General features: G+C 36.2%; 1 protein-coding gene across 1 annotated transcript; it reads left to right on the top strand.

Annotated features, from left to right (window-relative positions):
• Positions 1–857: 857 nt before the first annotated feature.
• On the top strand, positions 858–10832 carry pm20d1.2 (peptidase M20 domain containing 1, tandem duplicate 2). The gene is made up of 13 exons (XM_028453397.1): positions 858–1132; positions 1246–1332; positions 4345–4580; positions 5441–5527; positions 5629–5762; positions 7025–7144; positions 7253–7328; positions 7398–7459; positions 7535–7613; positions 7700–7771; positions 10114–10279; positions 10358–10457; positions 10661–10832. Exons 1-13 carry the CDS (start codon positions 913–915, stop codon positions 10788–10790), a joined length of 1569 nt encoding a protein of 522 aa, XP_028309198.1. The 5' UTR covers positions 858–912; the 3' UTR covers positions 10791–10832.
• Positions 10833–12082: the final 1250 nt, after the last annotated feature.

Below are 12082 nucleotides of genomic sequence, written 5' to 3'. Positions count from 1 at the left end.
ATGGATTTGCCCACATTGGGTTACATAGATCAGGGGTCTGCAACCTTTAATCTCAAAGGAGCCATTTTACCTAATCTCACCTGGATTAAAGTCCTTCAGGAGTCGAGAAAATACCTTATCAATGAAGACAAAACAGTGTATTAAATTTTATACAGTTAAAATTATATATGTTTGATTTGATTTATATCAATCATGTAAATGGTACCTAAAATACAATAAAAATAGATTAACATCAAGAAATAACAGTATCTTACAGCTTCAACTCCTTGCGTATCTCAGTTTACATGAACACAATGTTATATAAAGATTTTATTTTTTTAGTTAATGTATTTTAAGGGCTACAAAAAGCAACTTCAATTTGATGACGCATTATATCGGTCAACACATGCTAATTGCTAATTCCTAGCCACATATCAAGTGTGCACCAGTTCCCACACAATTAAAATCTCTATTTATTTCCAGAATAGTGTTTTTATTGGTCCAGTTATCTTACCAGAGATTTAAAACTTAAGGTTAGCCACAGGTGCAGAAAAATTGATGGTCTGTAGATGTTGCAGGAGGTGAAGTAAGAAGGTGGCACAATGTGATTTATTTTAAGGTTGACAAATTGTTATATTGTAAATTTATTTGACATTAATTAATAGGTTCTGTAAAAAAAAAAAAAAAAAAACGTAATTTCAATATTTTTTTTAAAGCTATAGGGAGCCATTGGAAAAAAATCAAAGAGCCACATGAGGCTCCAGAGCCGCAGGTTGCAGACCCCTGACATAGATGTTTTTTCTTTAAACTTATTTTATTATTCTGCTGGGTTCCTTTCATTTCCAGTAGGTGGCTCTCAGTCTCATCTAATGGCTAAAGATCACTCAGACACACACAGTGCTGACACCACGCTGTCATTGACTCATTTAAAAAATGACAGAATCACGATCAAAATTTAGATTAAGTAAGATTTTAAAGGTCGTTTTTTGCAGCTGTGTTATTACAGCCCTGGGTTTGTTGACTGTGGCGTCCATCAGGACTTTGTCCCTGGATGTGAACGCTGGTCTTCAGCTGGCTCACTGGGAACACACCGGTAACTTCTCACTGGTCTTCACCCAGCAACAGAGAGAGGAGCTTCTCACTAACTTTAAAGGTAAACCTAAAGCAAATGGAGAGCCTGGTGTCCCATGTGACCGTGGATTTAAAGCAGGTTGTAAGTGTGTGAACAGCTCATAATGCTCGACATTTTTCTGTTTAATCTCCCAGAAGCGATTCGCATCCCTACGGTGTCATTTTCTGAGACGGAAAGCAACACCACTGCGCTGCTGCAGTTTGACAGGCTGCTCCGGAAAGGTAGAACCGTGTTCTGCTTCAACTGGTGACCGGCCTAACTGGTGACCAACTTCCGTCAGTGTCGCTTGTTGGTTGTTACGACAGAATCAAAAGAAATACAACAATAGGGGGAAATTACAAGTTGAAAAGAAACACTAACAAATTTGAATTTTCATTTTGGCAGTCTTCATAAAAAACAAAACAAACAAATAATATGTATCTATAATTAAAAAAAAAAAAATAATAATTAGGAAGCTGATGTTACTAGTTTTACAGTACATTCAATATACGTTCTGCACAAACTTCTATATACAGTTTAGACATGCACATCAAACATATATGCATATACGTTCACACATTTACACACATGCATGTACATGATATTAATTATATACTATATACAATTTATGACACAATTGTCATCAATTCAGTTTTGAATATGAAATTTAGTGAGCCAACATTTAAATTAACATTATTCTCTATCACAATATATACCGTTTATTATGTTTATTAGGTATTAATATATATTAAAAGATACACGTACATGATTAAAAAATTACTATATTAACACAAGAATAAGGATTCAAAACTTGACTTAAGAAATTTTTAAAAAAAACAACAACTTTGGTTTATATTTCTAGCCGTGTTAAAGTAGTTTTTATTTTATTTATTTATTTTTTACACTATCGTTGCTTTCGTAGTCTAGCTGCGTCATTTTGTTACGACCGGTGTGCATGCGGAAGTCGGTCATCAGTTAAACTGTCACCAGTGAATTCAATACACCGTTGGCTCATTCTCAGTTTAATCTAATACGCCTGTTTGGCTACTTGCCATATTATATGCCATTAAGTTAGTTATTAAATAGCAAAGGCCAATCAAAAGTTATATTTTAATACTTAGAGATCTCGTGACAGTAGTTGTATGTGTAACTTTTGCAATCACGTGCTGCTTGTGAACTTCTGCATTCTGGGACATTGGTTCAGGGTCTGAAGGTAACTTAGAACCAAAGCACCAGGTTTCAAACTAGCTTTAATAGTTTGACTTAAGTAAACTACTGTATTCTACCTTTGTTTATTTATTGTGGTACAACTACAACCTGTAGATTTTCAAGCTTTAATAAGTTAGTGAATAGACCAAAGAGCTACAACTTTGAAAAGTGCACTTCCTAAATACCACATTTTCACAGTTTCACTTCATTTAGAGGTTAATATTATGAAGGAAGATTGACAGTGACTTGGAAAAAAGTTGCAGGACTTTATTTTTCCTAATTTATGCAATTGTTTCATTTTTCATTACATTTTCATGTTGCTATGTTTGCTAGCCATGAAACTAACAGCTTTGAACTAATCTTAAACATTTCTACAATTGTGCAATTATGTAAAATTTTATGAAAATTCAATTTTTTTTAAACATCTCATCACAACACATACATAAAATCTGCAAAACTTAAAAAAATAAACATTTAAAGATGGTTAATTTAATACAACAATACTATGGCTCTGACTATATATTTCATCTGTATTAACTTTGTGGGTTTATAAATAAAGTTAATAAATATTTAGCTTCACTGTGATTTAACACTCCCATCTCCTATTACATACTTTATTTTCCTTCAAACCAGCAAAGTCAGCAAAGCAGAGTTTGAGATTCTTGCCCGGGGGAGCAGAATAAAACATAGAATTAAATATATAGATTGTCTCAAGATTCGTGCCAACCACAATGTGTGTAACATATACAGTAATGCAAAAATGATTAGTAACAAAATTGATAATGTGAATAGAAAAATTGACGCGTCATTTAATGTTGTAAATTCATGATAAAATTGTTCACCATTTACATTGTGAAGAAGAATTGTGCAACAGAAGAACCAACCTAAAGTATCAAAAGTTTGGAACCATTTCACTGAAAACTTCAAATGAATTCATATATATTTTGTACAGCCACTGTTTTATGGTACTTAAAATATACTGTATAACAATTGTATTTTTTGGAATGAATTTGGGCCTTCGAGATAGGGTGAGAAGCTTCGTCACCGGGAGGAGCTCGGAGTATAGTCGCTGCTCCTTCACGTCGAAAGGAGCCAGCTGAGGTGGCTCGGGCATCTGTTTCAGATGCCTCCTGGTCGCCTCCCTCGGGAGGGGTTTCAGGCATGTCCTAGTGGGAAGAGGCTTTGTGGAAGGCCCAGGACACGCTGGAGGGACTATGTCTCTGAGCTGGCCTGGTGTCGCCTCGGGGTTCCCCCAGAACGGCTGGATTAGGTGTGCGTGGATTGGGAGGTCTGGGCATCTCTGCTGAGACTGCTGCCTCCGCGACCTGGCCCCGGATAAAGCGGGAGAAGATGGATGGATGGATGAATGAATTTGGTGAAACTGTAATGGAAACTTTTGACCACTAATGCTGTGTTTCACTACCTGCTGAAGCGAGGAGCTGCGCTCCTTTTTCTCCTCTCATAAACATAAACCACCAGTGAAAAAAGCCAGTGTGATTAGCGGTTAATGCTAACCTAGCTCAGTGTCGACATTCAAAGATGAAAACTACAGAGAGAGATTTTTCCTGCTACTAGCACATCCTCACTGATTCTCCTCCACGCCTAATCCTTCCTAGTCCAGTCTCGGTTATAAAGGCCGTGTCATACAGCTCCAGGTGGTCACACACAGGTGAACAGACCGGTGTCCGTGTTGACGGCCTGACGTCATCGTCAACAAAGACTCTGATTGGCTTTCGTCATGCGAAACAGTCGCAGGAGTTCAATATTTCAGAGAGTTCAATATCAACTCAATATGATGAAAAATTGGGAGCACGCTCACACAGCCAACGCTCTTGATGCGCGGATTGGACCGCACCGCTACACAGGAAAGATTTTGCTTCTGGCCGCATCTATGCATTGATTTTGTATGTAATCTGATCACATGAACATTTCGTGATGCTTCCGGTGTGAACGCAGCATAAGTAGGACCATGCTCCCCCTGGCCCCGTAAACTCTGTGTATTATCTGCACCAGTTTTACCGTGTGTTCTTTCATTCTCTTCTCAGCCTTTCCTACAGTATTCTCTTCACACTTGGTCCAGCATGAACTGGTGGCAAATTACAGCCACCTGTTTTGGGTGCAAGGATCAGATCCAACCCTGGAGCCGTACCTGCTGCTGGCTCACATTGATGTAGTACCTGCCACAGAGTCAGACGGCTGGGAGGCCCCGCCCTTTTCTGCCAAGGAAATAGATGGCTTCATCTATGGTAGAGGTACCATTGATGACAAAGGTGCACTAATGGTGAGAGAACAGTACATGTTGTTAAGCAGATATATACTGTATATTAACGCTGGGACTTTAATGCCTTAATTGCAATTAGTTAATCACAGAAAAATAATGCACAAAAAAAAAAAAAATGTAATTAATTGCGTTTTTTTTTTCACTCCAAACAGCGCGGAACCTTTCTCATTGCGCGAGTTCCCGGTATAGCCATAATACTTTTGCACCAGCTACAATGGTAGAACCGGAGAAGAAGTCGTTGTTTTTCATTGAACGCGTTCATTTTAGCCCAGTTGTGTTCAAGTTGTACAAGAAAGAGTTTACCGAAGACCGAAACTCTTCCTCCTCCTTAAATTAACTTAGGTTTGTGTTTTGTGAACAACGCAAACATAATATTTGTTATTCATATTGTACATTATGTTAGCACTCAGTGATGAAAATAATCAACAATTTAGTTGTTTAAGCTAATTTATTGTTTTCATTCATTCAGTCATATACCAAAATCCATTTAAATTGGAAAAAACGTTGCTTCTCTTGTCAAATATTGTTATGAGATTAATTAAGATTAATTATCAAGATGAATTAATTACAGTCTGAAATTATTATTATTTTTTTTAATTGCGTCCCACCTCTAATATACAGTATACATATATTGCACATTGTTGTTTTTTTGTTTAAAATTTTATTTTAATATTTTTTTCTAATTTATGTCTGTCCCACAGTTGTATATTTGCACTATTATCCTATGTTAGTATTTATTTTTGATCTTACTTTTTACTTTTGCTATTCTATGGTGTTGCTGCAACGTGGGAATTTCCCCTCTGGGGATCAATAAAGGTTTATTCTATTCTATTCTATTTATTTAATGTATTTTTTCACAGGGAATACTTCAGGCACTGGAATACTTGCTGATAAAAGGCTATGCTCCACGCAGGGGATTCTACATTGGACTTGGCCATGATGAAGAAGTATTCAAACTATTCATGAAACATTCATATGAGTAGATTAAAACTACATTTGCTATTCTCTTTGAAAATCAGCGCTTTTCTTTCTTATTTCCTGTGTGAAGGTCAGTGGTTACCAGGGGGCTGTGAACATTGTGCGTGTGCTGAAGCAGCGTGGAGCTCGACTGTCATTCGTCCTCGATGAAGGTCTGGCTATTCTCGATGGAGTCCTCAGTGGACTTGAAGGACCCGCTGCACTGTGAGATACTGCTTTTAAAACTCATTGCAGCCCTGTATATACAGTATTTTAAATGTGTAGGAATCATTAATTACAACAAAATACACTGACAGTGTTGGGCAGACATGAGCAACTCTATCACAGCAGGGGCCACGAAAATGTGATTGTATCTGATCTGAGGGCCACATTATCGACATGATTGATCTGAGCTTTGTCCTTTTTTTTTTTTTTTTAAAACTTTGTGGTTTTGTCAGTTTTTAGTCATTTTGTGTGTTTTTGTTATTTTTGTGTTCTTGTAATTTTGTGTTTTTTCTACATGATTTGTGTGAATTTGGGATTACTTTCTGTATTTTTGTTGTTTCAGTATGTACCTGTCAATTTTGTTGACAATTTGTGTCTTTGGAGCTATTTTGTAATGTGTTTGTTGTCATTTTGTGTATTTTAGGAATTTTTTGGTTACGTTGTGCAATTTGCTGTTGATTTTTTTGTGTTTTTGGGAGTTATTTCGTGTCTTATGTTGTGCTTTATATTTCCTCCAACTTCTTGAAATACAATTTGTGGGGATTTGTTTTGGGGCCGCACAAAATTAGACCAAGGGCCACATGTGGTCCCCGGCTGACCATTTGCCTATGTCTGGTATAGGGAAGTATTCATTAAATCATAAAGCTTAATTCATTCTTTAATGGAAAAAGAATTAAAACATGTAAATAAGTGGAGTAAATTAGTATTTTAAAATGTTATTGTTTATTTACAATTTCTTTGTAGGTCATGTGAAGCTCTTAATTTACAGCTGACTTTATCTGACCTTGGTTTAAATATAAATCTGCAAATTCAGATTTATATCTTGGGTCATAGCAAGAACAGATTCTGTTTGATCCCCAATACAGTATTTGCTTTTTAAAGTTAGATGATTTTGTGCCGAGGTTGAGATGCTTTTCTTCTTTTAACAATGTTATTGAACTAGTTTTAAAACTGTTTTTAGCTAATCCTTTGTTATCTTTATACATATTGCTTTTTTTCTCCCAAACCTGGATTCTTAAATAAAACAACATTCCGCATGCTAACAAATAAACAGTTTGCTGCACATTTTGCTCCTTAAAGTTTCTTCCTACAAAAAAATTAAAATAAATCATGACAACTTTGGACATTTGCTGTTATTATTATTTTTTTTGTGTTTTTTTATATCTTGGGGGACCTGAAAGGCACTTTTAAATAAAATTAATTATTATTATTATTATTATTATTATTATTATTATTTTTATTGTTTTATGTGTGTTTTCCAGAATCGGAGTAAGTGAAAAGGGCCAGGCCACTGTGAAGCTCAGTGTGTCCACATCGCCCAGTCACTCCTCAATGCCTCCCAGGATAACCAGCATAGGTATTTTGGCTGCAGCAGTCAAAAGGTGAAGGAAAAAAAAAGTATTCAATACATATCCTAGAGCTCTTCATTATTCATATGACAGCTTGAATAAAAGTTTATTATTTTTTTTTCTATCGTTTTTCGAGCACAGACTGGAGGACAACCCCATGCCGAGGCTTTTTGGTCACGGACCTGAAGGAGCAATGTTTGAACATTTGGCTCATAAAGTGAGAGTAAACCAAGTGCTGCTTGTTTCTTGAGTTGTTTTGTTATTTCCATTCATCCTTTGTCTTCAGTTCAGGCTACCGATGAGATTTGTTGCATCCAATTTGTGGCTTTTCGCCCCTCTCATTTCCAGGTAAACACGTCTGAAGATGCTTTAAGCTAGGTCTGATCTGTTTGTGACATGTTAACAGGTATGCTTGTTTTTCAGGGTTCTTGAAAGAAAACCAGAGAGCAATGCCTTTGTAAGGACAACCACTGCAGTCACTATGTTTAATGCTGGAGTTAAGGTGTGTCTTAATGTAATTCAAATGTGGGATGATGTGCCTGGGGCACTTTTCTTTTTAATAATTTGGAGTTTTCTGCTTTCTTCAAGGTGAATGTCATCCCTCCTCTTGCAGAAGCTTACGTAAATCTACGCATTCACTCGGCCCAGTCATTACAAGAGGTACAGTCTGAAACAGTCCTCACTCACTTTCAAATGATTTAAAATAAAAAATAAAAATCAATAGCTGGTAAAAAACAAAACAAAAAAACAACATGAGTAAAAGTAAAAAAGATAAAGTAATTATTTTCTTTTTGTCTTTGGTAACAATGAAATAGACAATTTTGCACCTTAGAATTACCAAAGGTGCAATGCAAACAGATAAATATATCTGGAACAGAACTATTTATTGGGGTTTACAACTTGTTTGATGTTTCACTATAGTTTTTACTTAAAGTTATAATGTCCTCAGTGCCAAATTTAAAGCAGACGTTGAGTTTCAAATACCTGATCTGAATAGATACGCCTTTAAATCAGGGGTGTCAAACTCATTTTAGTTCAGAGGCCAAATACGGACCAGTTTGACACTTTGCACTTCCACCTTTAAACGACAAGTAAAGTATGTCAGGCACCGAAGAAATCCAAGCAATAAGTGAAAGTGACAAATATCAGTCCTTGCAGAATTTTCACTTAAATTGACTTGATTTTCTGATTTATTTTATATTTAATTTTGGAAAATCTTGTGGAATAAATGCAGTTAAATTGCAAGGATTTTTGGACAAACATAGAGTTCTTTGAACAATTTTCTTTTAAAAATAATTGCCATCATGTGATATAAACATGGGAAAACTGTGGGTGCTGGCAAACATTTATTTGGATATGTGTATTTTGAGGGACTGTGATACCTTCAACCGTAATTCGGTTGGTAATTTACACATTGATTCTTCATGTTTTTTTTACTTTCTCAAGTGAGCCAAATTGGAGGCCCTTAAGTGCTGGAATTGGCCCCTGGGCCTTGAGTTTGACACATGTGCTTTAAAGGGTTAATTCTAAAGCTTTGGGGACTGTAAAGCACAACATCATCGACTCATCCAGGAGATTATCAAAAAACCTACAACAATGAGGCACTGATTGCCAGTGACAGTTACTAACATTTGTTTTACCAGTTATCTGGATCAGTGATCCTGATCATGGTACCATGATCTTTCACACTTTAAAGGATTGTAAGAAATGTCTAACGCCATTAATAACAATACAGTAGGACGATACTGTATGGGCACCACCTTTTTTTTTGTGGAAGAATCACAATGAAATACGCAATCCGGATCCAATCTGTATGAAACTTAGTGAGGTATTTGAGGAACCAATCCGACATAATTGAGTCAAATTTCATAAAGATTGGTCAATCACTAACCGAGAAATTAATTTTTGAAAGTTTGCCATTGATAAGAGATAAAATACGGATTTTTTCAAGCTGATCCAGTATATTGATTCGGATCTCTCCCTAAATGTATGTAATCTTTCATGGCGTAAGGTATATTCTTTGGTTAAAACTGTCAAATCCCTTAAGCACTTTTGAGGAATCAGGCTGGGAGACAAACAAAAGAAACCAAGGACAACAATGAAGTTTCTGGTGATAAAAGCAATATATTTTTGATCACCAGAGGGCAGCATTGTATGGTTTTGTGTGACCATCACGAAACCATGAATGGAAAGAAATCCCACCCTTTTTTTTTTTTTTCTCCACCTGTTCTATTACAAATTATCAACAAAGTGAGTTAATACTTTCAACATTTACAGTTGAACTCATAAGACTTTATGGGAAAATATTTTGTGAAACATTTAGAAGTAGCGATGCCATGTCTCACTGAATCCATATATTCCATCAAATGTAGTTTCAAAATCTTCAAAAATCCAATGAATCCCAGCATTTAATTAAAAAAAAAAACCGCAGTAACACGTCTGTAAAATAATAAAATATAACGTTCTATTCACAAGAAGAAAACAGCTCCGTTCTGATTTCTTCTTACTTTTCAGCTCTGTCATTAAAAATGTTTAGATTCATGTTGTAAATTCATGATGAAATCGTTTTTTGCTTCATTTTTGCTGCAGTACCACACATGAACTGCTGGGCGCAGTGTTGCTTCACCATTTACATTGTGAAGAAGAATTGTGTAACAGATGAAGAAACATGACTCGAGCACCAAAAAATAACTTGTATTTTTAAAAGAAAAACAAATGAATTAATGTATATTTTGTACAGTCACTGTGTTTTAGGGTACTTAAACTATTTGTATATTATGTACATTATATTAGGAATTGTATTTTCTCAAATACATTTGGGAAAACTGTAATGAAAACCTTTGACCACTAGGGGGATGGGGCAATGCTCCCCCTGGCCCCGTATACTGTGAAACATGTCTCAAAATTTGAATGTGACCAAAAAATTAGCATGAAGGGGAAAAGTCTGTAAGGGAACACCGACGCTAAATGTTTAAAATTAAAATGTGTGCTTTCTAATTTAGGTTTTGGACCTGATCCAGAATACAGTGGCAGACCAGCGGGTGAAAATAGAGCTTGTGGATGGATTTGACCCTTTACCTGTCAGCTCTGCCGATGAGAAGTCTTTTGGGTACCAGGTCATAAAGAAAACAGTGTTGGACATGTTCCCCGGACTCACTGTAGCTCCAGGTGTGGTATCCAAGCACCTGCTGCTGTAATTCTGGATTGTACGTCGCAGGCCAAAGAATGTTTTTAAAATGTTTACAGGTATTTGTATCGGAAACACTGACAGTCGACACTTCAAAGAACTAACTACCAACATTTATCGCTTTGCCCCTCTTTGGTTCAAGCCTGGTGATGCTCAGAGGTATGTATGGGTTGTATGGAAAACACAAGCAGTGATTTAAACTGGTTTTGGAGCTGGTATTGACTGGAGGGCAAATTCTCCAACAATGATGTTTGATGCTTTTAATCATATGGTAATTACACAAGAGAAAGGTGTAATAATAAGTTATAGTTCAAGCGCTTCACTTCATTGTAGATGACATGACTACAAGAATGTCATTTCAGATTCCACGGCATCAATGAAAGGATTTCCAAAAAGAACTTGGAGGAGCTGGTGATATTTTACTTCAATGTGATTCAAAACTTCGACATCAGGAAGCTTCCAGATCCACACAGCTCTGCTCATGAACTTTGATTTAGAGACTTGAGTTAAGAAATAAATCAAAAAGAAGTTAAACAGAAGTGTCATTGTGTACAATGTGTATTTGTCTGTTATGATCACTATGTTTTTATCCAGTGTTCCAGCATCAGAGGTCAGTCAAGCCCATTTTTATGTTTTATATAAGGAGAAAAAGTGTTTTACTAAGGCTATTTTTCAATATAAAAACACACATTGTATACTCACCCTGGTGTGTAGCATAAATTGTCACTAAATACAGGGCAGAGTTAATGTTGTTGGTAACTTAGTTAATAAGAAATAAGCATAATGCATTGGATTTTATATAGCGCTTTATCATAGACACTCAAATTGTTTTTCAGAATTAAGGCATTATTCTTTCAGTCCACATTTAATGGTAGTAAGCTACTAATGTAGCCACAGCTGCCCTGGGGCAGACTGATGGAAGGGAGGCTGCCATAGTGCGCCATTGGTCCCTCCGACCACCACCAACACTCACTCACTAACTGCATTCGTACATCCAAGGCAATGTGGGTGCAGTGTCCCCTACTGTGGCACCTGGAATTCTCAGTGGTCTCCCATCCAACTACTAACCCCAGGCCCACACCTGCTTAACTTCTGAGATCTAATGAGATTGGGCAATGACAGGCTGGTATGACCTGTCATTGCCCAATATTGTTGGCTGCTGTTTTTGTTGTGAGAAAAGTGCCTCCGTATGCAGGATGATGCAGGTGATTTTTCGTTAAAAAAAAATATACCTCCTGTTTTGAACTATTTTGCATACTTTTTTTTTCTTTCTTTTTTAAAATAAATCGCTTTAAAATAAGGAGGATAATTTTTTAGTATAGAGCATTTGTTTTAAAATAATGCATGGACCAACTGTCATAGTGTAGATCAGAAAAAAAAAACAAGATCTAGTAGAAATATTTGACTTACCAAGTGTGAGAGAGGGGTCCAGCTGCAGCTCATGCCAAGTGTTGAGAAAATGTCAGAAGGATTCTTTCTCTGGATTATCACACCTTATAATAATATAAGTTAGACTGTATTACGTGTTTTTTTTTTTTTTTTTAATGTTTCCTAAAGACTGCAATGAACAAACATTTGAGAGGCTTTAATGTTTTCTTTTATCTAAGTAAGTGACCTCGACCACTCAGAATTTTATCTTACCTAAGATAATTTACAAGATAGAAAACATTGGTGAATCCCAAAAATACATGGAAACAAGTTAAAATTTGAACACCTGGAGAATTTGGCTAAAAACTGCAAATGCTCAATAAAACCCAGAGCATGTTAGCACATTGACTAGCACT

Source organism: Gouania willdenowi, chromosome 7 (assembly GCF_900634775.1).
Source record: "Gouania willdenowi chromosome 7, fGouWil2.1, whole genome shotgun sequence".
Lineage (NCBI taxonomy): Eukaryota > Metazoa > Chordata > Actinopteri > Blenniiformes > Gobiesocidae > Gouania > Gouania willdenowi.
Note: the sequence above shows the minus strand (reverse complement) of the source record. Positions and strands in the feature narration are given on the sequence as shown.

Bases quoted from the DNA above. Each gene is read 5' to 3' on its own strand.
- pm20d1.2 (XM_028453397.1), top strand. From the start codon at position 913: ATGACAGAATCACGATCAAAATTTAGATTAAGTAAGATTTTAAAGGTC. The intron at 5,763-7,024 runs GTGAGATACTGC...TGTGTTTTCCAG, and splicing joins CTTGAAGGACCCGCTGCACT to AATCGGAGTAAGTGAAAAGG. The intron at 7,460-7,534 runs GTAAACACGTCT...CTTGTTTTTCAG, and splicing joins TTCGCCCCTCTCATTTCCAG to GGTTCTTGAAAGAAAACCAG.